The following is a 26,740-nucleotide window of genomic DNA, read 5'->3' as shown; positions in this document are numbered from 1 at the left end:
CCAAAGACACCTCCGGATTGAAAGTGAGGGTTTGGAAACCATTTATCATGTTGATGGACATCAAAAGAAAGCTGGGGAGGCAATCCTTATATTAGACAAATTAGATTTTAAACCAAAGACTGTAATAAAAGAAGGACACTATATCATAATTAAAGGGTCTATCCAACAAGAAGATCTAACAATTGTAAATATTTATACCCCTAACACGGGAGCAGCCAATTATGTAAGATAATTAATAACAAATCAAAGAAACACATTGACAATAATACAGTAATAGGGGACTTTAATATTCCACTCACTGCAATGGACAGATATCTAAGCAGTTCAACAAGGAAATAAGGGGTTTGAATGACACACTGGACCATATGGACCTCACAGATACAATCAGAACATTCCTTCCTAAAGCAACAGAATACACATTCTTCTCTAGTGCACAGAATAGATCGCATCCAGGGTCACAAATCAGGTGTCAACCCGTACCAAAAGATTGGGATCATTCCCTGCCTATTTTTGGACCACAATGTTTTGAAACTTGAACTCAATCACAAGAAGAAAGTTGGAAAGCACTCAAATACGTGCAGGCTAAAGAGCATTGTATTAAAGAATGAATGGATCAACCAGGAAATTAAAGAAGAATTTAACAAATTTATGGAAACAAAATGAAAACAACTGTTCAAAACCTTTGGGATGCAGCAAAGGCGCTCCTAAGAGGGAAGTATATAGCAACACGAGCCTTTCTCAAGAAATAAAAAAGGTCTCAAATTCAAAACCTAGCCTTACACCTAAAGGAGCTGAAGAAAGAACAGCAAATAAAGCCTAAACCCAGGAAGAGAAGAGAAAAAAGATTAGAGCAGAACTCAATGAAACAGAAACCGAAAGAACAGTAGAACAGATCAATGAAACTAGGAGCTAATTCTTTGAAAGAATTAATAAGATTGATAAACCCCTGGCCAGACTTATCAAAAAGAAAAGAGAAAGGACCCAATAAATAAAACAAAATCATGAATGAAAGAGGAGAGATCACAACCAACATTGAAGAAATACAAAGGATTTTAAGAACACATTATGAGCAACTATATGCCAACAAATTAGACAATCTGGAAGAAATGGATGCATTCCTAGGGACGTATAAACTACCAAAACTGAACCAGGAAGAAATAGAAAACTTGAACAGACCCATAACCAGCAAGGAAATTGAAGCAGTAATCAAAAATCTCCCAACAAACAAGAGCTCAGGGCCAGATGGCTTCCCAGAGGAATTCTACCAAACATTTAAAGAAGAAATAATACCTATTCTACTGAAGCTGTTTCAAAAAACAGAAATGTAAGGAAAACTTCCAAACTCTTTCTTTGAGGCCAGCGTTATTGATCCCCAAACCCGAGAAAGACCCCATCAAAAAGGAAAATTACAGACCAATATCCCTGATGAACAGGGATGCAAACATTCTTACCAAAATACTAGTCAATATGTTCTAACAGTATGTTAAAAGGATTATTCACCATGACCAAGTGGGATTTACTCCTGAGTTGCAAGAGTGGTTCAATATCCTCAAATCGATCAGTGTGATACACTACATAAATAAAAGAAAGGACAAGAACCATATGATCCTCTCAATAGATGCAGAAAAAGCATTTGACAAAGTACAGCATCCTTTCTTGATTAACACTCTCCACAATATAGGGATAGAGGGAACATACCCGAATATCATAAAAACCATATAGGAAAAGCCCACAGCAAATATCATTCTCAATGGGGAAAAACAGAGCTTTTCCCCTAAGGTGAGGAACATGGTAGGAATGTCCACTCTCACCACTGCTGTTCTAGTACCACTTAGTACTAGAAGTCCTAGCCTCAGCAGTCAAGAAAATAAATAAAAGGCAACTGAATTGGCAAAGAAGAAGTCAAACTCTCACTCTTTGCAGATGACATAATACTTTATATGGAAAATCCAAAAGACTCCACCCCCAAATTGTTAGAACTCCTACAGGAATTTAGCAAAGTGGCAGGATAGAAAATCAATGCACAGAAATCAGGTGCATTTCTATACACTAACAATGAGACAGAAGACAGAGAAATTGAGGAGTCAATCCCACTCACAATTGCACTCAAAACCATAAGATACCTAGGCATAAACCTAACCAAAGAGGCAAAGGCTCTGTTCTCAGAAAACTGTAGAACACTCATGAAAGAAATTGATGAATTCATAAAGAAATGGAAAATATTCCACGTTCCTGGATTGGAAGAACACGTATTGTTAAAATGTCTGTGTTACCTAGAGCAATCTATACATGCAATCACAATCAAAACACCATCAACTTTTTTCACAGAGCTGGAACAAATAATCCTAAAATTGTATGGAACCAGAGAAGACCCCAAATAGCCAGAGGAATGTTGAAAAAGAAAACCAAAGCTGGGAGCATCACAGTTCTGGACTTCAAGCTATATCACAAGCTGTAATAATCAAGACAGGTTGGTCCTGGCACAGAAAAAGACACATTGATCAATGGAACAGAATAGAGAACCCAGAAATGGACCCTCAACTCTATGGTCAACTAGTCTTCAACAAAGCAGGAAAGAATATCCAATGGAAAAAAGACAGTCTCTTCCACAAATGGTGTTGGGAAAGTTGGACAGCCACATGCAGAAGAATAAAACTGGACCATTTCCTTACACCATACCCAAAAATAGACTCAAAATGGATGAAAGACCTAAATGTGAGACAGGAATCCATCGAAATCCTTGAGAACACGGGCAGCAAACCTCTGTGACCTCAGCTGCAGCAACTTGCTAGACACATCTCCAAATGCAAGGGAAACAAAGGCAAAAATGAACTACTGGGACTTGATCAAGATAAAAAGCTCTTGCACAGTAAAGGAAACAGTGGACAAAACCAAAAGACAACTGACAGAATGGGAGAAAGTATTTGCAAATGTCTTACCAGAGAAAGGGCTAGTATCCAAAATCTACAAAGAACTTACTACTGAAATCAACACCCAAAGAACAAATAATCCAATCAAGAAAAGGACAGAAGACATGAACAGACATTTCTGCAAAGAAGACATCCAAATGGCCAACAGACGCATGAAAAAATGTTCAATATCGCTCGGCATGAGGGAGATACAAGTCAAAACCACAATGAGATAGTATCTCACCCTAGTCAGATGGCTAAAATTAACAAGTCAGGAAATGATAGATGTTGGTGAGGATGTGGAGAAAGGGGAGCCCTGTTACGCTGTTGGTGAGAATGCAAGCTGGAGAATAGTACACTCTGGAGAACAGTATGGAGTTTCCTCAAAGGGTTGAAAATACAGCTACCTTCTGACCCAGCAATTACACTACTGGATATTTACCCCAAAGATAGAAATGTAGTGATCCGAAGGGGCACCTGCACCCCAATGTTTATAGCAGCAATAGCCACAATAGCCAAACTATGGAAAGAGCCCAGATGTCCATTGTCAGATGAATAGATAAAGAAGATGTGGTTCATATATACACAATGGAATACTACTCAGCTATCACAAAGAATGAAGCCTTGACATTTGCAACAACATGGATGGAACTAGAGGGTATCTTGCTAAGCAAAATAAGGCAATCAGAGAAAGACAATTACATGATCTCATATGTGGAATTTAAAAAACAAGACAGAGGATCATAATGGAAGGGAGGAAAAAATAAAAGAAGATGAAATCAGAGAGGGAGATAAACCATAAGAGACTCTTAATCATAGGAAACAAACAGGGTTGCTGGAGGGGAAGGGGGTTTGGGGTAACTGGGTGATGGACTTTAAGGAGGGTACGTGATGTAGTGAGCACTGGGTGTTATATAGGAGTCATGGATCGATGATGATGGCTGGTGGCATATGAATCATGCATATAGGAGTGATGAATCACTGACCTCTACCTCTGAAACCAATAATACATTATATGTTATTTAATTTTATTTAAATTAAAAACAAAAGAAAAAAAGAACATTCTAAAACTCAGAAAGAGACCCAAATGTTTTTCATGTTTACATGATCTGGAAAAATGTTCAATATTAAAACTAGGTTAAGTTTGTCGGTTAAGTTAAAATAGACATGTCTTTAGAGATATTTACATTACCTAAAACTATTATTCTAACAAGGTTTACTAAAGGTCAAATAAGCTTGTGTTGTCTTTGGTGCCATTTTCAGCAAAAAATGACTTAAAATAATGGTTGATTTTGTCTGTCTCATGAACTTTTCCTGGGTAATTGTTACAAGCAAATAGGGTAAATAAATACAAAGTTTTATAGCTTTCAAAATCTTTGGTAACCTGAAACTTTGGAGTTTTGCTAAGTTAAATAATAAATTGGGTTGAATTCATTGGATATGTAGGTCTTTTTTTTTTTTTTTAAGATTTTATTTATTTATTCGACAGAGACAGAGACAGCCAGCGAGAGAGGGAACACAAGCAGGGGGAGTGGGAGAGGAAGAAGCAGGCTCCTAGCGGAGGAGCCTGATGTGGGGCTTGATCCCACAATGCCGGGATCACGCCCTGAGCCGAAGGCAGACGCTTAACTGCTGTGCCACCCAGGCGCCCCTGGATATGTAGGTCTTTGCCAAATACGATAGAATACTAGAGTGTTGATTACTGAATGTAGGTTTGTCTGCTTTTGCCTTCTTATTGCAGGGAAACTGGGGATACTTGGGTCTGTTTGGTAAACATGCTTTGTGTTTTACTGAAAGTTGTACTATAAAAAAACACATGAGCTAGAAATCACAAAATGTATTCATAAATTTCTTATGTAAAGTATTCTGGTGTAACAGTTCACAAGTGATTACTACTTAATTTTTACTAGAAATTAAGGTTTCTAAGCATGAAGAATTGCGATAGATGTATTTGAGACTGCTAGAAAATGATAAAGAAAGCAACTCTGTAAGGAAAGTAAGATGTGTTTTTGATAAAAGGTATGAGGAATGGGAACATATTTTTGTTGAGGGAAAGGAAAGTAATTTTGTCCTAAAACGAGACTGGTTCTTTAGAGAGAAAGGCTTAGGACAAAAATCTGAATGAAGAAGAAAGTTGTAGGCTTGTGAAGGGAAATCTTCGGAAACCAATTTTATGTATGGTCAGGAGTAATTAAGATTGGAATGAATGAGTTTGTTTTTTTTTTAATAATGATTTTTTATTATATTATGTTAGTCACCATACAGTACATCCCCGGTTTTCGATGAAAGGCTCGATGATGGAATGAATGAGTTTTAAATGTACTTTAATATAAGATTGAAATTTGGCCGTTTTCTCTGTTAAAAAGTCAGAGTTTCCTTGGATTGTTGGTCTGCTTTTGAAAAGAAATTACAACGTTTCTTATCACCCCCCCCCCAAACCATAGTTGCTATGCTTTGTCTTTATCAGGTCTTCGATTACTTAAGAAAGTTGAGAGCTTTCAGTATTAAAAGGAGCTAAGTTTTGCTAACAACTAGGTAACCTCTTGTATTTGCCTTTAGAATCTCTTATTGCCCTGTTGGTTAAATAGATAATTAAATATTAAATTTTATTATGGTCTGTAATCCTATTTAGGCATGTGCTTTAAAACCATCTGAGGTTTTTAACAGAACTTCCCAAAGATTTGAATTCTAAATGAAATCCTTTTCACTAATTAGGCTTGCTTATTTGTTGTGTTAAGTCATATGGGAAACATTGTTAAACAAATGATAATAAACCTTCTTAGGTTATATTGTATGGGTAAATGTTAAGTATTTTTAAAGATTTATTTATTTTGAGAGAGAGAGCGTGTGTGTTTGTGTGTGTGTGTGTGTGTGTGAGAGAGAGAGAGAGAGAGAGAGAGAGAGAAGGGGGAGGGGCAAAGGGAGGGGGGAGAGAGAATCCCAAGCAGACTCCCCGCTGAGCATAGAGCCCAACATAGGGCTCGATCCCACAATCCTGAGATCATGACCTAAGCCAAAATCAAGAGTCAGGTGCTTAACCAACTGAGCCACCAGAGTACCCTGAAATGCTATAACTATTTTAGAAATTATATGAAATTCCTAAAATTTTAATGTGTCCTGGTATAAGGTCATCACTTGACATTCTAATTATTGAAATGTTGTTTGTCACTGAAACAAATGGATTGTTTGTCAACTGTATGATAATGAACTCTCATCAGATCTTTAACCATGTCCATTTTGAGTCTTTTTGCCATTTGTAGTTACTGTTCTGATGCTCTTGAAAATATGTTTCATCTTTAATAAGATTCATGAGAAGGACTTTTTGACCAACACAGGTTTCTGATGTCTTTTAGATCATAAAACTAAGCTGAGTAAGAATTTCCAGTAGTGGAAAGACTGCATTCAAACAGAACAAGAATTAATAACATGAGACTGAATGAATTGGGGAAGATTATTGTGATTTTTTTTGACTCTTGTTTAAAACATTACTGGTCTTTAATTTATTTATTTTTTTATATTTTAAGTAGGCTCTGTGCCCAGCATGGAGACCAACGTGGGGCTTGAACTCACGACCCTGAGATCACAAGAAACATTACTGGTCCTTTAAAATCTACTCTTCCATATTTAAGGAAACCTTTCCTCTTAAGATACCTATGACTTACAGAGATATGATGAGATACACCTTTGTGAACAAATTGAAACATTTATCTTTTCTCTCTACCTAAACCCTCCAAAATTCAGAAACTCGCGGTGAGTATTCTTTCTTTCAGGGCAGTTAATAATCGTTTGCATGAGTTTAATAAAAATCTGTTCTTGTAACAGGACATCATTGGAAACATTGGTTATTTTACCAAGACTTTGACTGGAATGTCATATTTGAGAGAGACGTGCATAGACTCAGGTATGACCAGACAGCTTTAAGGAACTAAGGTTGACTTTCTGGAGCCAATAAAGTCCCTCGGAAGTGTTGGCCTACTATCTTGCTTGAGGAGTTCCCAGCAGCCTTACCAGGTGAGTAAAGAATGTCACTTCCTGGCAGGTGCAAGAACCTCAGGATATTTTGGGGACCTCAAGAAGAGGAATTCACCTAAATCTATAGGTATTGCAGGCAAATCTGACAGCAAGTATTTTGTTTGGCTTCTGGCCTTGAGAGGCTATTAAAAGTTCAATCTAAAATTCCTGATAAAAAAGTTCCAGGGGCACCTGGGTGGCTCAGTTGGTCAAATGGCTGTCTTTGGCTCAGGTCATGATCCCGGAGTCCCGTGATCGAGTCCCAGGTTGGGCTTCCTGCTCAGCAGGGAGTCTGCTTCTCCCTGTCTCTCTGCTCTCCCCCTGGCTCATGTTCTCTCTCTCGCTCACTCTCTCTCAAATAAATAAAAAATCTTAAAAAAAAGTTCCAGCAAAGCAGGTTTTATTTTATTTTATTTTATTTTATTTTATTTTATTTTATTTTATTTTATTTTATTTTTTTAAAGATTTTATTTATTTGACAGAGAGAGAGAGACAGCCAGCGAGAGAGGGAACACAAGCAGGGGGAGTGGGAGAGGAAGAAGCAGGCTCCCAGTGGAGGAGCCCGATGTGGGGCTCGATCCCAGAACGCCGGGATCACGCACTGAGCTGAAGGCAGACGCTTAATGACTGAGCCACCCAGGCACCCCCAGCAAAGCAGATTTTAAAAACCCTATGTGGTTAATCACTATTCTTGCTCTGCTTATGTAAGTAATTAGTCCAAGTTTATTAAAACTGGATTTATTTTGCAAAGAAATTAGTAATATTTTGGCTATCTTTGGTAAAAATTGTATTATAGAAGGAACATGTTTCAATAACACATCTTTGTAGATATTAGATTTTAATACTCTTCATTATAAACCAGACTCGATTCTGATTTCTTTTAGTGTCCTCCAATGCATGGCTACAACTCTTCGAACTAACACTTTGATTTTTCTTCCACCTTTCTGACTGGGAATCATTTGAGAATTAAAATTGTCCTTTTCCCTGAAGCCCTGCAAATTGAACAAAATAAACAATGTACAGAAATCACTGCAATAGCTCATGAATAGACAAAATCTTTGTGCCCAACTGCTTAGTGGGCCACTGAAGGATCATCAGAGACATCTGAGCTACAGACTAGGATGAGGAGTAGGTAACAGCAGTGTAGACTGCTTTCCCAAGATTTGGGACCAGGCTTGTACTTCGACTCTTGTTTTAAAAAAAATTGTGATATTAGAAGACAGTAAATCTGGGGCGCCTGGGTGGCACAGTGGTTAAGCATCTGCCTTCGGCTCAGGGCGTGATCCCGGCGTTATGGGATCGAGCCCCACATCAGGCTCCTCTGCTAGGAGCCTGCTTCTTCCTCTCCCACTCCCCCTGCTTGTGTTCCCTTTCTCGCTGGCTGTCTCTGTCTCTGTCGAATAAATAAATAAAATCTTTAAAAAAAAAAAAAAAGAAGATAGTAAATCTACTTGTTTGCTTTATTACGTCCTGATAAAATATCATGGGTACTTGCAGATTTACCTAATGTAACTTCGAATATTACCTGAGGACTTTATAACGATGAGAACTTAGATAAAATGTTTCTGACCTCTTGGACTTACTCTCATGTTCCTTTAGCTACACTGGTTCTTATAAAGTACCTCTATTAGGAAAAGCCTTTCAAGTGCTACCTAACTCAGATTTAACCTGCATGATATATAATACTCAACAGATCGATCATTGTGCCTCTATAAACCTAGCTGATAATGTATGAAGAAAGGTCCCCAGGTACAATGAGAGAAACTCAGCAGCAGCTTGTCCAACATGCCAAATTATCCAGTGTACATGCAACCTTGTTTTTGTGGGTGGAGCAGCCTAAGACAAAATAAGAAAAAACAATGGGCATCTGTCAAAGATGCTGCTTTAGGAGTGACTTGGTGGATTCAGCCATCTCCTAAATCTAACTTTGCCATTCATCCAAGAAGATTCTGAGATAACTGTGGGTTAATGGCCTTCTTTATTAACCGCAGAAACCCAAAATGTATAGCTCTCCTGATCTGTGGGAAAATCATTAAAGACCCTTGTAACTTATATAAATGTTCAATTACTGCCTTGGTTCCAAACTTACGGCTAATTAGACTTATTTCAATGTCAAAACGGGAATAGAAACTATTAGAAATACCACCAAAGTTCATCCCATTGGAGGAAGATAAGCCTTATTAGACAGTGAGTCTTATTGGATTCCAATATCTTCTGATGTCTGTGAATTCAGGAAAAATATATGGTTAGGCCCTAAACAACAATGGAGCCCTGAATTCACTCCACCTTGGCCTGTAATGGCTATGCCTATACAAACTAACATATGGTATATGGGAAAAGAAGATGTTGGGAAAGTTTACAAAACACCTCGTAGGGGTGCCTGGGTTGCTTAGTTGGGTAAGTATCTGCCTAGGTCCTGATCCCAGGGTCCTGGGATTGAGCCCCGTGTCAGGCTCCCTGCTCAGCAGGGAGTCTTCTTCTCCCTCTCCCTCTGCCCCTCGCCCTCCTTCTGCTTGTGCTTGCTCTCTCATTTTGTCTCTCAAATAAATAAAATCTTTAAAAAAAAAACAACACCTTTGTAACATTCCTTGATTTATTTTGTAACCAGAGTACTTTTCATCATAACTCTACTCTTATATGGTGTAATACTGGCTTTCTATCTCAAATAGAATTGCCTGATTCTAACAAAAATTATACTAATACTGATATTGATTACAAAATGTTTTGGAAGATAGAATTACAACCATCACAAGATGTAATATCTATGGAAACTAACTGGCCAGAGAAATTGTTACAAATAATAACAAAATTTAATTACCATTTTAAACCAATCAGCTCAAACATATCACAAGGCACAAATAACTACAGATAAAGGAAGTAGATACTCAAGTTAATTCAATATTACAAAATACCTGTAATGGATTTTTTGGGGATTCTTTTCTTTCTAATTCTGTACCTAGTCCCCATTAGTTGCTTCAGATGTTATTAATTGGATTTTTATTGCTATTTTTGTATTCATGTTACAAATATTACAAAAATGCAAAGACAAAAATTCATTACAAAGCATACATACAATGTTCGCATGACAATTCTGATTGAAAAAATATATATCAACTGTAATATTCCCTGTTAGAGGCCATACTATTGACCCCCTCCCCGCCCCCACAAGACTCCCAGGTGACTTAAATTGAGCCTAGAGGGACATGATGGACACAGGACAGAGAAGCAATCACTCTGGCATCAAGGGGCAAAATAATGATCATTAATGTTTTCTGTCAAAATATTATTGGTCAAAAGGGGGAAAAGATAAGAGAAGAACTCTCTAAAGCCCTGATGTACAAGGAATGCTATTTCAGATTTCCTTCTCAGTCAACACGACTGTAAATAAACTTTGTTGAAACCAAAAACTTGATTTATGGCCTGCCACCCATTCATTGTACATCTGCTTTGTGAATAAGTAAGCCTACACGAGAAGCATCTTGTCCTTAAGATATTGATCAATGCTCCCGCTTCCTGCATTCCTCTGTGATAAAACCCATGATTCCTGCCTATATGCTAATCTATAATCTTTTGAGCTTGTACAAGATGTAAAAAGGTATATAACCCTGTAAAAACGGATCATTCTCTGGAACACTTTCGTCTCTGTGGAGAGCATGTTTCCCCGGCAACTGTCCTAACTTGGGCGGGAAGAAAACTCTCTTTTAGAGATTCTAAAAAGTTTGCTCGTTTTGCAAAGATAGTGTAGAACCACAGTGCCTTGATTCATTTGATTAGAATTCGTTCTCAAAATCCAACCTTGGCAGAAGGGGCAGCTAAACATCTTTTATTTAATTTTTTATTTATTTTTAGAGAAAGAGTGGCCCATGTGCACACACATTCGAGGGTGGGCTGGGGGTGGAGGTGGGGAAAGGCAGAGGGAGAGGGAGAGAGAGAATCCTAAGCAGGCTCCACAGTTAGTGGGGAGCCCAGATCTCACAACCCTGAGATCTTGACCTGAGCCAAGTCAAGTCACAGGCTTAACCACTGAGCTGTCCAGGCGCCCCCAGCTAATATCTTTTGCTTTATGTACTATATGTAAACTTGAATTGGGATTATTTTGCCATAAAACCTCATTTCACCTAAACTTAGGTTATTATAGGCTGATCGTAAACAGTGCCTTCTGATTAATACTTATTTTTTAGGTATGCAGCTTTGTAAATTGTTTAGATTTATTTCAATGTTTTGTTTTGAAATGCAAACAAAGTATTTCACGTGTAATTACAAAACGTTTCTTTTTACAGTCACTTGCTACTATAATTACGGCAGTTTTCCATTTATGGAAAGGCTTATTTTAAGATAAACTTATCTAGGAATAAAACTGAGTCAATTTAAAGAAAGTACTCATTACATAATAATAACAAGTGGCTCGCAGCTACGACAAGACGAGCTGACGGCAGACCAACCACCAGAGCTTGGAAAACTACGGTCAGGAGGATGGTGGGGAGGGTGGGGACAGGCTACGGAAGCCGGAAAGGCCAAGGAGCAAGTTGGAAAGCGTCCACCAAGACCAAGAGGAAAAGACGGCCCCACCTCCCCGCCCAGTGTGGCACAGTGCGCAGGCGCGGCGCCAGGCCTCGGCGGCCGCTCGTCCTCACTGCGCAGGCGTCCGCGCGGCGTGGGCGCCGGCGTGGTCCCCATGGAGTTATCTTAGTAGAGCCGGCACCTCCTGGAGCATCCGGGATGAGCGGCGCGGAGGCCGACCGCTGGGCGTGGCTGCTGGTGCTCAGCTTCGTGTTTGGGTGCAATGTCCTCAGGATCCTCCTCCCGTCCTTCTCCTCCTTCGTAAGTGGCTGCCTTGACTTCCAAGGGCCGGTGGGTAGCCGCCTCGGTCCCCGGCGAGCCTGGCGTAGATACGGGGGTCTCGGACTGGCCGCATGAGGGCCGGATTCCGCCAGCAGAAGCGTCTTGGTTGGGCGGCTATGTTTTAAGATTTTTTTTTTTTTTGAGTTAGTTGTTAGCGTCTAAAAGTTGCAAAGCCTTACCCCCAAATCCAGATTTCTGGATTCTCGGGGAGAAAAAAAAAAGAATGACCTGGCAACACTTGGCCACGTTTTCACGTGGCAGCAGCCCTGAGCCTGGGAGTTCTCTGCCCTTCTGCCAGCCAGCGACACTTATTCCCGTTATCTCCTAGTCGGTGGAGGCATCAAGCGGCCCTCGCTGCTAGGGGCCAGACCCTGGGCAGCACGGAGTCCAGGGTTTCCCGGAGGCCCCGGCCTTCCCTGCATGCATGTAGTGCCGGAGCGCCAGGCGTGCCAGGTCCCCGATGGAAGGATCTCTGGGTGCAGCCCCCCCCCCCCCCCCCAATTCTTGCGGTCGGAGGCAGCGTAGTCAGAATCTCGGCACTGTGTCATGCTTCCTGTCTTCAAGAGAGCAAAGGGCACTGGGAGCAGCTCTCTGCCGTGCGTTTTGCGTAGGCATGAATACATTACCTCGTGTCCAGTTGTCACAGCTGCTGTAAGATGCGAATGTCATTCCATGTCCCTTTACCTCCCAGAGGAGGACTCTGACTCAGAGGGTCAGGTTAGTTGCGCTGTGTCATCCAGTTAGTGACTGCTGGGGTGGAGACTGATCCTTGGTTTGTGATTCTGCTAGTTTTGTCCCTCTGCCTGTTGGAGCATGGATATAGGTTTGGTGGCAGATTTGATTAGGTGTGTGGAAAAGAGGGAGCTGTTCCCTGGGGGAAGGGCGCCCCCCTTATGCCCGTAGCGGGAGTCTGACAGACTGAAGGACCTCAAGGACTGGGTGCACGCCATTTTAGCTTTATTGGGGGAAATGCAGTTCTCCCCGCCCTTATCTCTCCTGATGCAAATTGGTGGTGTGTGTGCGGGAGGGGAGGCGGTGTTATTTAAAACTAGGCGGGATTTCTACTTTCTTTCTTTATTCTACCAGCATTCATCGAGTGCTTGTTTCACGTAAATTCTATTCTGGGACTGTACTACCTGCATTGTCCAACTAAGGCATGGGGGATTCTCTCTTAACCCCTCACCCCCCACCCCCATACTGCTAAGTCTTTAAGATGATGTCCCAGATACTTAGCATTGCATAAAAGACCCTTGAAGAACTGGCCTCTCCATCTTTTTCTTTAAAAAAAAAAAAATTGTGGTAAAATACACATAATTTAAAATATACCGTTTTAACCATTTTTAGGTGTATAGTTCAGTGCCATTAAATAATTCACATTGTTGTGCAACCATCACCACCATCCATCTCTAGAACTTTTCCATCTTCCTAAACTGAAACTCTGTCCATTAAAGTCTTTATCCCTCTTTCACCTCAGTCCTGGCAACCACATTACTACTTTCTGTCTCTATGAATTTGACTAACTCTGATTATCTCATGTAGGTGAAATCATGTGGTATTTTTCCTTCTATGCCTGGCTTCTTTCATTCAGGATAATGCCTTCAGCTTGTATCTCTCTTGTAGGATGTGTTAGGATTGACTTCCTTTTCAAGGCTGAATAATATTTCATTATGTATATACCACATTTTGTTTATCCTTTCATTTTTTTGATAGTCATTTGGGTTGTGTCCACCTTTTGGATATTGTGAATAATGCTGCTGGAACACTGGTGTGCAAATTCCTGTTCGAGTCTCTGCTTTCAGTACTTTGGGTAAATATCCGGAAGTGGGATTACTGGATCATATGGTAATTTGTTTTCAACTTTTTGAGAAATTGCCCAACCGTTTTCCGTAGCAGCTGCACCATTTTGCATCCTCACCGAAAACGTACAAGGTTCTAATTTTTCCACAACTTCCAGCACTTGCTATTTTCAGTTTTGTTTTTATAATAGTCATCCTCAGTGGATGTGAGGTGGCATCTTATTGTGGTTTTGATTTGCATTTTCCTATGATTAGTGATGCTGAACATCAATGTATGTGCTTATTGGCCATCTGTATATCTTCTTTGGGGAAATGTCTGTTCAAGTCCTTTGCCCCCTTTTTAATGGGGCATGAGGAGCTTGTCCCTAGAGGAAGGGCATCCTCTGTGGGCTCAAAGCAGGGGGTGAGTCAGCGTTTGGTTTGTTGTTGTTGTTGGGTGAGGACTTGTTTACTTACCAGATATAGGATTTGTAAATATTTTCTCCCGTTCTGTGGGTTGCCTGCCCATCTTTCTTGAATACCACCTTGATTTCTCTTGTGTACCCCATCCCATTTCACCTCTTGTTGGAGCTATATGAAACAAAATTGCTCAAAGAGGCTGCGTTGGTTTTGTATTCCTCTATGAATTGTTCATAATTTCCCCTTAGCAGGGGGGGAAAGAGGAGTGTGTGTTTGCGGTATGGCAGTGGCTGTAAGTAAGACCTGTCAGTATCAAGCTCCTTAACCAAGCTTCCACCAAGCTGGTGCTCAGCAGCTAGGACACACTCAGCAAGGGTTATTGCTGCAATCTAGATGTGCATGGGGCTTGTGTCCTTGGATGTTCCTCATTGAGATGAAAAAGCACTGGGTTCACATTCTGTGCTGCTTCCCACAGGCTGTATAACCTCTGTAACCTCAAACCAGTTAGCTTTCTTTAACCTGTTTCCCCTTAGTTGCAACACTGTTTGTTAGGGTCATCCCATATGCTTATCCTAGTAGAGTACAGCCGCTACTGTTGGTGTTCAGAACAGGGAAAAGTAATGAAGAGATCTGTACCGCCCCGTCACTGGGTTTGTAGTGAGGGTCAGTGTAAAGCCGTAAGGAACGCTCTGGTCCTGGGTAGGGTAAGACGCTGTTCTTTCAGGACAATAGAGGCTGCCTGTTACAGGCCCTGTTGGAGGACCTAAGTGGGAAAGACTGAGGAGAAGCTAAGCGTGATTGGGAATGGGCCATGTCCTCTTACGTTATAGCCCTCCTGCCAGTGTTTCAGAAGCCTTTTCCACCCAGCCAGAAGCAAAGTGGGGGCGTACCATCCCGTTAGATAGGCTGGTTGAGGCCTTTGAGTGAGTTCTATTAAGTATCACAAGTCCTGGGGGGCGCCTGGGTGGCTCAGTCGTTAAGCGTCTGCCTTCGGCTCAGGGCATGATCCCAGCGTTCTGGGATCGAGGCCTGCATCGGGCTCCTCCGCTGGGATGCTGCGTCTCCCTCTCCCACTCCCCCTGCTTGTGTTCCCTCTCTCGCTGGCTGTCTCTCTGTCAAATAAATAAATAAAATCTTAAAAAAAAAAAAAGCATTACAAGTCCTCTGCCTAGCAAAGCCTTGCAGGTCCTGGGAGGGTCCTCAGCTGAATACTTGGGTGAAGGTGGGGGCCTGGATGAGGACACCCAGTCCCTCGTGTTGACTTGGTTGGAATTTTCCTGAGAGGTCTTAATTCTCTTCAAGCTGGTCACGGGGCATATGGATGAGAGGGCCTAGTTCATTTAATTGGTGATTCAGGACTTAATTCAGCAAAGGCGGAGGAAGAGGTGCACTGCGCAGGCGCCCCGCGCAGGCGCCCCAGGCTTAGCAGTGGCAGAGGGCAAAGCCAGTGTCCTAGCGAGCTGTGTGCACTGCGCATGCGCCCCGGGAACGCCGGTGGGAGGCGGGGTGTAGAGAGACGCACTGCGCAGGCGTCCCAGGATTGACGTGGCTGAGAGTGGGCGCTGTACAGGGGTCAACAGCCCCTCCCTTCCAGGGCCCCCGCTTTGCAGACCCTGGGTACGGGCGCGGCGCAGGCTGCCCTCTGGGATTTGGCTTGTAGGGTGACTGCCATTTTCATATTTGATGACGTTGAAATTGCCTTCATTTTCTGCTCTAAAAAGTGGCCTCCTCCCTTTCCATCTAGGGGCCCAGGCCCCTGAGGCCAGGGGCAGACACTGCAGGACCCGCCTGCTGCTGTAGGGGCCTTCCTGAGACCTCCCTTTCCAGGAGCATAATTGCCTCTTGAGTTCCTCCTGTGGACCACCAGGCGTGAGGATGGCCCCCGAGTATTAGTTGTGGGGGTAATTGAGGGGGCAGTGGGGGTTGAGTGCACATGCGCAGGTGGGGCCTCGTGGATGGGGTCGTCCAGGTGCGGGGATGAGTACTGTGAGGAGAGCCCTCTTGTGGGTCTGCAGCTTCGCAGGAGCCTTGGTCCCTTCTCAGGATGAGCAGTGTGTCGCCAGTATTAGGGACACATCTAAGCGGGCAACCCCAGCATGTCATTCCCTTGGTGCCCCCTGTGTTCCAGGAGGGACGAACCTTTGGGCTTGAATGTCATTATACATTAATTAATTTTCAGATGGGTCTAGTCCAGATGCCAGCCATTGAGAGGTGGAGTGGGGTTTGACTCTTCCCTGGTGTGACTCCAAGTTCAAACCGTAACATTTTGTCTGTTGGGAAAGGGGTGTGGATCTTGGATAGGATCTGAGGGTGAGTCTGGTAGGACACTATGAGCTCATGCCGGCTGGCAGCCAGCGTTTAAGGGACAAGGGTGACAAGAAGGTTTGGTTCTATCCTTGTTTTCTCCCTAGATTCTTCCACTGCCTGTCATCTTAATAAGAATTTTGAAAAACTCGTTTTCTGCTTGAGAATTCTTTGTGGACCCATCTCCAGGTCTTTGAAAAGCTGTTACACAGCTTACCTGTTTCTGTCAAGTGGGAGGTTTAATGTCCTGGAAGGTGCTTTTGAATCATAAGGTCAGAGGTTTATTTTTGTTTGAAAAATTAATGTTCAGAACACTTAAATTCAAATCTCATTAGATTTTACAATTTAATTAATAATTCTAGTACATTTTAACTGTCACTTATAAGGAGGTCTTGGATTAATATTGGTATCTATTTGCAAATTTAAACACTTCCAAATATTTGTGTGTACTTACAGATGTAATTTATTAATTTTCCCTCCCAAGCAACTACAGTTTTCTAATTTAACCATAAGATTCTAAACTTCTCCACAAGCTCATTTTCCCACCCTCATTCACCTAGTCCTGAGTAAACATCTTTGGTCTTTTCAGTTTTTAATTTTTTGTGTGTATTCTCTATACTGTTAAGTAATGTGCTTGTGCTTCTATTTCTTTTTTTGAAGACCAAGTTTTAAAAGTCAGGTTTATTGAGGTGTAATTTGCATTCGGTGAAATTCACTGTTTCTAGGTAGGTGGGCAGTTTGATGAGTTTTGGTGCACTTACTCGGCGTAACCACCATCACAATCAAGATAAAGAATATATCACCTCGAAAAACCTGTTTCCCCATTCAGTGCCTGTTTCTTGATTTATAAGGCTTAAGCAGCATCTATAGACTCTTGCTCTGAAAGATGATGCCGTGATTTTCTAAAGAAAATTTGGCCCATTCCTATTTTCATCTCCAGGGTGGATCAGGTTGGAGTTTGTATGTCCTTTAGTTCCAGTGTTGGATAGTGGTCAGGCTAGGGCAGAGGGCACGAGGGCAGAGCTGGGTTTGAAGACCCCTACTCTTGGCGTGAAGCCTGCAGGAAGATGCGCAGGGGCAAACACACTGTGCTTTGTGCAGGTGCCCTTGGGAGACCTCTGTCCCCACGAGAAGGGCTTCATTGAGCAGGCGCTAGAGGCTGCCGCCTCAAAGGGTATCCCAGGAACCCGCACTTGCGCAGGCGCCCCGGGAGCCCCGTGATGGGCCGCGGCTCCCCGGCTCTATCTGAAGAGTTGCCCTGTTGTGCAGAGGGGACCCCAGGCTGGAGGGACAAACTCAATTATTGTGCACTCGCCGTGTGCCAGTACACTTACATACATTCTAAACTCCTTCATCTTTTTTTTTTATTAATCTGTTTTTAAAATTTTGAAACAAACGTGCAGAAAAGTTACGCATACAGTACAAAGAACTGATTTTATGTCCTGAACCATTTGAAAATAAGTTGTTAACCTGAGCCCCTGCATTCCCCCACACATTACTGTATAAACAGGTGCCTTGTCCCACAACATAGCCATCAGGAACCTTCCTACTGACCTGCTCCTGTTTTCACTCGCCCCAACCGAGGTCCTTTGTAGCAAAAGGATCCCGCTCCCCGGTCAGTACTGTGCATTGCACATACTTGCCACGTCTCTTCAGTCTGGAAGGATTCCCGGTATTTCCTTGACTTGTATGGCTGACATTTCTGAAAATGGCAAGGGCAGTGAGTTTGCAGAATGGCCTTCTTAGAACATCTTTGTCCGGTGTCACAGCAGGGATGCTGTGTTCTCATTGCATCTCATCTGACGCCGTGGGACGTTCACTCGTCACTTGGGGCGGGTCCTGAGGGATTTCTCCGAGCTCCTCGCCCCCCCCCTTCCCCGTGCGGCTGCGTCCTCACCGCACCCTTGATGTCGCGCCATCCTGAGGCGTCCTGGCCGGCTGCCGGGCGCCACCTGGTGGCCACTGCACTGGTCCCTGGGTTCCCGGCGGCTCGTGTCCCCACAGCTGTACGTGAGGGTGGAGGGCATCTGGGGACGTTCCATGCGGGGTCTGGCTGTCGGAGCCGCCTCTTCACAAACATTTACTTCTGTGTTTCTCTACCTACCAAAAACCACCAGGTCACAGCCGTGCCTCCGATTCTAATTCAACATTGCAGGATTCACTCTAGTTCTTCCCCATCCATATTTCTAACTCCTTGCTCTGATAGTGAGAAAACTGGCTCCCATTACTTTCAGTATGTTTAGTGTTTGTGATGAGCGCTTTGTAATTAATCTCCCATCCCCACTGTTGCCTGCTCCTCCCCACCCCCATGCCTGCTGGCCCCACTTGGGCTCTGTCTCTGTGGTTGGCTGGGTGCTTTCCTCTTACCCTGTATGCCTCTTACTCTGACTCCTGTGCCTGGCTGCCCTTTCTGGAGATGCTCATATCACCATGCTTGGCTCTGCCCTCCCTTGCCAGGGTGCCCCTCTGTGGGAATGCTTGGGATTAAGTCCTCCTGGGCCACCCCCTCCTCACTAGCACCCCCCCTTCCTCTGCCTACCTAATTTAGGACTAAATTCTTCAGGAAGGGAAGAGGATGTGTGGTCCCTGTTACCTGAATGACCGCTGGAATTGGTTTTCATCTTACAATCACAATTTTACAGTTATAGTGAAAGATATAGACTTTGTGCTGGAGCGATTCATGAGCATGTCAGCAAAAGGAAAAGTATAATTTGACCGGTGATTCACATCAGAGGGAGTTTTTGTCGTTGTGGTGGTCATGGGGGCAGCAGCAGGACTAGGGAGCAGAGGGTGGCCATGCAGGTAAAGGACAGCCTGCCCAGCCGGGAGCGGCCGCAGTAGAATGGGGGGGGGTGTCCCCTGTGGGAAGGCACTGACCCCAGCTGTCCACTCCACCAGATGTCCAGGCTGCTGCAGAAGGATGCCGAGCAGGAGGCACAGATGAGAGCAGAGATCCAGGACATGAAGCAGGAGCTCTCCACTGTCAACATGATGGATGAATTCGCCAGATACGCCAGGCTGGAGAGAAAGATCAACAAGATGACGGATAAGCTTAAAACTCATGGTACTAGATTCAGCTGTAGTGTGGGAAGCTTCATGGGAGCTGAGGAACAGAGAAGTCTTTCTATAGAGATCAGTAGAATATATGCTTTGGTTCGTAGATGTTCTAAATGTTGAAAGGGACTTTTAAGTTTGTCCAGAAGAAACTCAGTAGTCATGATTACTTTCTCTTTGTTGGTGAACCTTTGCTCCTAAACACAGAAACAGCCAACATCCTCTTAGCTTTTCTTCTGTTTCTGTAGGTAGACATTCTCAAATTCAACACTTTTCTCTTTCTTTTTCTTTCTTTCTTTCTTTCTTTCTTTCTTTCTTTCTTTCTTTCTTTCTTTCTCTTTCTTTCTTTCTTTCTTTCTTTCTTTCTCTCTGATTTTATTTATTTATTTGTCAGAGAGAGAGAGAGGGAGGGAGCACAAGCAGGGAGAGGGGGAAGGCAGAAGGAGAGTCAGGCTCCCCGCTGAGCAGGGAGCCTGAGGCAGAACTCGATCCCAGGACCCTGGGATCATGACCTGAGCCGAAGGCAGACGCTTAGCCAACTGAGCCATCCAGACACCCCTCAGCACTTTTCGAGGTAAGCCTAGAGAAAGTGTCACAGTGGATGCCCAAGGGCTTTCATGAACACTCTCAAATGTGCCCAGAGTGTCCTTATCCGAGAATAGACTGACAGGGTCGGGATCTTGTTCATCGCCGCATTCGCCACCGTCCCTGACAGTCTCCTTGTGATGAAGACATTAGCACCCATGTGCTGGGAACGCATACCGTGAGAGAGCTGCCTCCAGGCCAATAAGACGTACGGAGCTCCCCACCCCCCCGCCCCCATGCCCAGGACAAGCTAGACTCCCAAATGTGGGTTAGCGTACTGTGTAGACTGGGAGACCTGGGGAGCAAATCTAGTCCTGTTGGTTAAGTGCACTGTAAAAAGAATCTCTGCTGTAGACAGATAGTTCTAAGGGTATTCAGAATTGAAGCTTCAAATCTTACGATCTGTGTGTGTTTCTGTTTTAACGCATGGCATCATGTATGGCCTTTAAGAAATTGTTTTATATTTTCTGAATATACTGAACAAATGTATGCAACATGATTAGAAGATATTTTATAAGAGGAGAATAACATTTCTGTGTATTTGAATATTTTTCTTTTTTTCAGGACTGATAGAATGATTTTGTTCTGTTTTTCCTTTCAGTGAAAGCTCGGACAGCTCAACTGGCCAAGATAAAATGGGTTATAAGTGTTGCCTTTTATATATTGCAAGTAAGTGTCCTGTTGTGTCACTTAGGGTCATTCAGGTTGATAATGACTGTCCTCCAGAACTCTGTGGCCCCCAGAATCCAGGTCGGAGAGTTCAGGCTTTTCCACTTTCCGTGGCGGTGCTGCGTGGATCCCGCCAGCACGGAACTGAACACGCTGCGCATTTGTAAGTGAGACGAAAAGAAAGGCTTCTCCTCTCTCTGTTGTTAAATCGAAGTACAGTTAACATACAGGGTCCTGTTAGATTCAGGTGTACAACACAGTGAATCAGCAGTTCTCTACGTTGCTCAGTGCTCGCCGTGGTAAGTGTCCTCCCCATCCCTCATCGTGCAACGTGATTACGATAGTCCTGCCTGCCTTCCCGCTGCTGTACTTTTCATCTCCATGACTTACTTATTTTGGAACTGGAAGTTTGTACCTCTTGATCCCCTTTACCTACTTCCCCCATCCCTCTACTCCTCGTCCCTCTAGCAGCCATCAGTTTGTTCTCTGTATTTATAGGTCTGCTTTTGGTTTTGTCGTTTTGTTTTTTAGATTCCACGTATGAGTGAAATGATTACTGTCTTCGTCTTCCTCTGTCTGACTTATTTCACAAGCATTATCCTTCTAGATCCATCCGTGTTGTTACAAACAGCAAGATCTCAACCCTTTTAGTGGCTGAGTAGTATTCCAGTGTGTGTGTGTGTGTGTGTGTGTGTGTGTGTGTGTGTGTGCGTGCGCATATGTGTACGTACACATCACCACCTCATCGTCGTCCGTCCGTCTGCCGATGGACACTTGGGCTGCTTCCGTATCTTGGCTGCTGTAAACATAGGGCTGCGTGTATCTTTTCAAACGAGTGTTTTTACTTTCTTTGGGCAAATCCCCAGTAGTAGAATGACTGGGCCAGATGGTATTTCTGTTTTTAACTTTTTGAGGCACCGCCACTCTTTTCCCTGACAGCGGCTGCGCCGGCTTGCGTTCCGCCAGCAGTGCACGAGGTTCCAGGAGAGGCTCTCTTGAGTTGTGAAGCATTGGGGTTTTTTAGCAGATGGATGCTGAAGTAGTTTCCCTGGGGCTCTTTCATATTGCCTGGCGGTTTGGGGAGCTTGTGGGGAAGTGAGAGAAGCTTGTTTAGACGTTGTATCTCCTAGGATGGTTGGTTTGGGTCATTGCTTATTACATGGCATGCAGACATGGAAAATGGTGCTCGCTGTCTGGGTGGGGATCCCTCTGTGCTCATCAGAGTCCAGCACTGTTGGTTCCCAGCTGTCCTGTCTGGGATAAGAAAGTTCCCCGGGAACTGTTCCTGCTTCTGCTTTCCTCTGAGGTCGTGGACGTGCTGTGTCCGCACTCGCGGCTGCTGTCGGTGACTCTGGGTTTCAGTGCTACGTGTGGTCCTGCCTGCGCTAAAGGCCTCGAGCCAGCCCTGCAAGCCCAGGCTGTCTGGGTGCATTGACGTACATGCACCCTGATGCCCCGTCACTCTGATGCTGGTTAGGGTTCCCCGGGGCGGGTTGGAAGCCAGACTCCCTCTTTTAAGTCTGCTCATTTGAGCGGCTTATCCAAGGCCAGCGGATGGGTGAAGACAGCGGCAGGAATGCTACTGCTTCGCTGCCCACCATTTAGACTCACGGGGCTCCCTCCACACCCAGATGCCAGCACTGTGTGTGTGTGCGCGTGGAGGGGGGCGGAGAACAGACTAGCGTTTCAAGGGTCTTAGAGGCATGAGATGGCTTTTGTCACTAATAAGGTGGGTGTATTTATCGTAGGCTAGCTACGTAAAGGAGAGGCTCAGTGAGAAAAGAACACCTTTGTTATGGGAGACCTTGGTTAATTTAGCAGCTGATTTAATAGTGTATATTTATTATTCAGATTAAAACCGTAAAAATGGCAGCTCTGTGAGCAGGCTCCCCCACTTGGCAGCAGTGTGTTCTGGATGTCCTGCGAACTCGTCTTTAATTAGACACTCTGTCTCAGGGTGCCGGCAAGGTAGTGGCTGCGTGGATGTGTCCGTGTCCCGCAAGGACTGGATTGATCGGGCTTGAGGTCATCAGTTTGGAGTTTCCTTAGTGTGTTTTCCTGTTCCGCCTCCTTCTTTGGTTACTGGGTATGTGTCCGGCAGGTTGTTGAACTCACCAGCAGTGTCTTTGCAGGCCGCCTTGATGGTGTCGCTCATCTGGAAGTATTACTCTGTCCCCGTGGCTGTGGTACCGAGCAAGTGGATCACCCCGCTCGACCGCCTGGTAGCCTTTCCTACTAGAGTCGCCGGTAAGAGTTTCCTGGGAACCAGAGCAGAAGAATACGGACGGGCTTCTGTAGACGTGTGGGGCACAAGGGGAAGGAACCCAAGCTCATGCATTCGTTAGTGAGCAGTTTTGTGTCTTGGCCTCACACAAGGCTCGCGGTGAAGGAACAGGTCTAGAGAAGTTACTTGCCTTGCCCGGTGTCACCACAATGTTAAGTAGCGGAGCTAGACTTCACCCCGGGTCCACTTACAGAATGTCAGCTCAGACTTTGAGTCTGATACCCTGTTCGTGGAAGCCCCGATCTCTAGTTCCTAGGTTCTCTGACTTCTCTTTATTTCTTTCGCTTGGCCTCTCTCCTGCATTTACTGCTGTTGGCCATTCTTTTATTTTTGAAAGGTAATAATATCCTTTGGGTATTAAAAGTAGTACATATTGAGCTCCTGGCTGGCTCAGTCAGTAAAGCGTCTGCCTTTGGCTCAGGTCATGGTCCCAGAGTCCTGGGATCAAGCCCCGCATTGGACTCCCTGCTCAGCGGGGAGCCTGCTTCTCCCTCTCCTCCCTGCTCATGCTCTCTCTCAAATAAATAAATAAAATCTTAAAAAAAAAAGGTACATATCCTTGTAGAATGATTAGGGATATAAGAACAATTTAAAAGCATTTCATAAGCTAGAGATAACCTGTCTTACCTTTATGGTATGTTTTTCCACTCTTTTTTTCTATTTATTCTATACAACTAAGGTCATTTGGCACATACAGTTTTAGACCCCTTTTTACCTTATATTGCAAACCCTTTCCCATATCAGTAAATAACTTTTTAAGGAATTTTGAATAGCCGCTCTTCATTGGGATATATCATAATGTACTAATTCCCCTGATAAAAGATACGTATTTAGGTCCTAATTTCTACGCTCAGGGATAATGCTGCATGTGGCACACATCCGTGTCAGCCAGCCTTTGGCTGTGATCTGTTGCGGGAGGTGAAGTGCTGAGTGAAAAGGAATGACTGTTAGAGATCCCGGTTTCACCACACCCTCCACCCCGCCGCCCATCCCCCCCAGCCTGCGGGCACCACCTGAGCAGGAGAACACGAGGATGCCCTTGCAGGCATCCAGAGGCCATTGGCCACTCCTGCAGCCTGACTTCCTGTCTCTGTGTTGCCGGTGGGGCAAGAAGGCATGGGTAGACACTGCTCTGTTGATAATGCTTTTTTGAGAAGGAGAAACAGATAGTCTTACAGGGCGGTTTTACCATGTGTTAATGTCGTAAATAACAACGCACAGCTCTCTGGCCGTGGCTCTGCGTAGTTCCTGTTTAGTAAAGAGGGCAGCGCTGTGAATCAGTAGGAGGTCTGCTGAACTTGAATCCAGGAAACACACACCTAGTTTTTCTTAGCTGAGCGCTGCTGTAAAAGTGTTGAGTTCCTATAAATTAATGGTAGCAAAGGCAGGATATTCGGGTGGACGGTTGGCGTGCTCTCTTACAGTGCGCTTCTTTATTTCCAGGTGGCGTTGGAATTACCTGTTGGATTTTAGTCTGTAACAAGGTTGTGGCAATCGTGCTTCACCCTTTCAGCTGAAAGAAGACGAAACGCAACTACGACATTTTAGAGAATGAATTTTCACGGAGTAGGTTAAAAATCTGATTTATACTTTTTTTTCTTTTTTAAGGAAACAAAAGCACACAGGTTAGTTTTTTTGTTGCATGTGTTTGTTCTTGGATGACGTGAGATACAGGAGTCACGATTTTGTACACTTGTCACCGGGCTGAAGGCCAGGCTCTCGCTGTGTGTCCTGGCCGGCAAGTCGTTGGTTTGTTACAAGAAGGGGCCTGGGCGTCCGTGGTACTTGGGGTGTGTACCGTTGGCGTACTTGAAAGGTCACGTTGCCAACCGGAAGGTCAAAATTTTCTAACTTAAGTACTTTAAAGACTTTGCACTATTTTTGATCCAGATTAGAAAGCGATTTAAATTTTGATACCACTACCAGAATTTGAAGTTTCCCGGAGTGCTACTGAAAGCATAACACTAAGTGACGTTGCTTGTGGGGTTTCCTTCCTCTTGTTTAAAGGTCATCCGCGGGGCGAGCCTTCGTATAGTCTTATCTACTTATTTGAAGCTGTTAACTTTTCATTACTGTGTTTTGTAAATGTATTCATGGGATCATGATGCATTGTTTTACGCTTGAATTGTATGTTTTATATTTGAAGCATTTCAAATGAAGTGTGTTTTATAAGCATTGAATATTTATGCTCTGTAGAATGGAGCAAAGTTGAAAAGCAAACTAGGAATTCCGATTAAGTTCATTTGAGTGGATACATTTTTTAAAACACTTTTTTTTTAAATGTGTTGCTTTTTTTTTGAATTCTAATTGACATTTATTAGTTTCAGGACTACAACATAGTGATTTGGTATTTGTATATACTGTGAAATGATCACCACAGTCAGTCTGGTTTCCCCATGTAAAACATTCTTTCATAATTAAAATTTTTGTAAAGGCCTGTGTGACTTTTCTTCTTACAGCCGCTTGCTTGCTATGACCAGTTTGTAACTGTCAAGGGACAGAGGACTTTAATTGTTAACTCCGGGTGGCCGCAGCCCTGTAAAGCTAAATTCTGTCACTGGTTTTTAAAAGGTCGTATTTACATTCGTGAGTTCCATAACGATCTAACAAGGAGCTCGTTGTTAATTGCGCCAATTGTACTAGGGACAGACCGAGTGCCATGGTGCTTTCGTTCATCGTCTCCAGAGGGGTGTCCGGCTCTTCATTCAGACGTCTCCCCCCCCAGGGTGACTTAGCTTTAAGAAAGGATGTGGAACAGGGATCACGGGAGTATTTATAGCAAAAGCATCAGAGGGCGTCCTTGGGCCACAAAGGCTGGGACGGCCGCGTGAGGAGGCGAAGGCAGCGGCACGAGGGAGCTGCGGGGTCCAGGCGCTCCACGCCCCGCGTCATCGCCATGAGGGAGCCGCCGGCATCGAGGGCGGGGTGTGCGGGGAGCACTCGGTGGCCACGCACGGCCTGCCCAGGGACATCCTTGGATCGCTAATCTGGGTCCAGTCTCCCTGACAAGACCCTTGTTGATCTCCTAAAGATCCGTTCTTTCAGTTCACACTCAGGGATTTTGACAAAGCTCGCTGAGGCTGGAGGAGACGTACAGCTGACAGCTGGGGACCTTCCCGCACACACCGGCAGTTGGCGAAAACCACACGAGGGACATGTAAGTGTCCTTCATGGTTTACACCATTGTGGGTTTTCAGAAATGGTGTTTGTTTTTAAATAGATAATAAACATGGTACTGGCTTCAAAAGCTGCAGAAAGGGATACAGTGGAAAGTAGATCTTCTGACCCTTGACCATCGTGTCACCCCATCTTCTGTTACTGGTTTCTTGCGACTCTTCCAACGATATTCCATATGTGTATGAATATTGTGTGCATTTTTAAAATAAATTTTTTAAAAATTACAAATGTAACACCTAAAAAGATAAAAATGGTTTGCTGTTTCTTTAGAAAAACTCCTGCTTGGAAGCAAGGAAACCAAGTCTCCCGTATCCACAGAACTGGGATTGCTGGTGTTAACATTTGTGCTTTAACTTGTCTATTTATGTACGGATAGCGATAGGTTTTGGGTTTCTATAAAAAAATACTGGATATAGTTTATAGCTTTACATGAAGATAAACACCTGTTTGATTTAATATATCTAAAGCTCTCTTTACGCCAATTCTGTTTGCTTTACATGTATGGTAGACCAAGCAGGGAGATCTCTATACACAGACCCCCAGACGTCGTTGTATGGGGTTAATACGCTTCTGCTGCCCCCACAAGGAGGTGGGACACTAGTCAGCTAGCTCACTCTCCCTTGAGCTGACCGGGCCCCTGGTGTCCCATGGTTTCTCCTACACATACGCAGCTCTCAGTGGGGGCTCTGTGTGTGTCTGTGTGTGTGTGT

At 43.9% G+C, this 26,740-nt stretch overlaps 1 protein-coding gene across 1 annotated transcript; it reads left to right on the top strand.

Annotated features, from left to right (window-relative positions):
• Positions 1-11,233: 11,233 nt before the first annotated feature.
• On the top strand, positions 11,234-25,290 carry GET1 (guided entry of tail-anchored proteins factor 1). Its single transcript, XM_008701917.2, has 5 exons — positions 11,234-11,741; positions 19,160-19,325; positions 20,502-20,569; positions 22,702-22,816; positions 24,297-25,290. The coding sequence occupies exons 1-5, from the start codon at positions 11,394-11,396 to the stop codon at positions 24,368-24,370; spliced, it is 771 nt and encodes a 256-aa protein (XP_008700139.1). The 5' UTR covers positions 11,234-11,393; the 3' UTR covers positions 24,371-25,290.
• The last annotated feature ends 1,450 nt before the right edge of the window (positions 25,291-26,740 follow it).

The sequence above is a fragment of the Ursus maritimus genome, unplaced genomic scaffold (genome assembly GCF_017311325.1).
Source record: "Ursus maritimus isolate PB19 unplaced genomic scaffold, ASM1731132v1 scaffold_4, whole genome shotgun sequence".
Classification (NCBI taxonomy): Eukaryota; Metazoa; Chordata; class Mammalia; order Carnivora; family Ursidae; genus Ursus; species Ursus maritimus.
The sequence above is the reverse complement of the archived record's forward strand: the minus strand, read 5'-3'. Positions and strand labels throughout refer to the sequence as shown.

Bases quoted from the DNA above. Each gene is read 5' to 3' on its own strand.
- GET1 (XM_008701917.2), top strand. From the start codon at position 11,394: ATGGTGGGGAGGGTGGGGACAGGCTACGGAAGCCGGAAAGGCCAAGGA. The intron at 19,326-20,501 runs GTACTAGATTCA...TTTTCCTTTCAG, and splicing joins GGATAAGCTTAAAACTCATG to TGAAAGCTCGGACAGCTCAA. The intron at 22,817-24,296 runs GTAAGAGTTTCC...CTTTATTTCCAG, and splicing joins CTTTCCTACTAGAGTCGCCG to GTGGCGTTGGAATTACCTGT.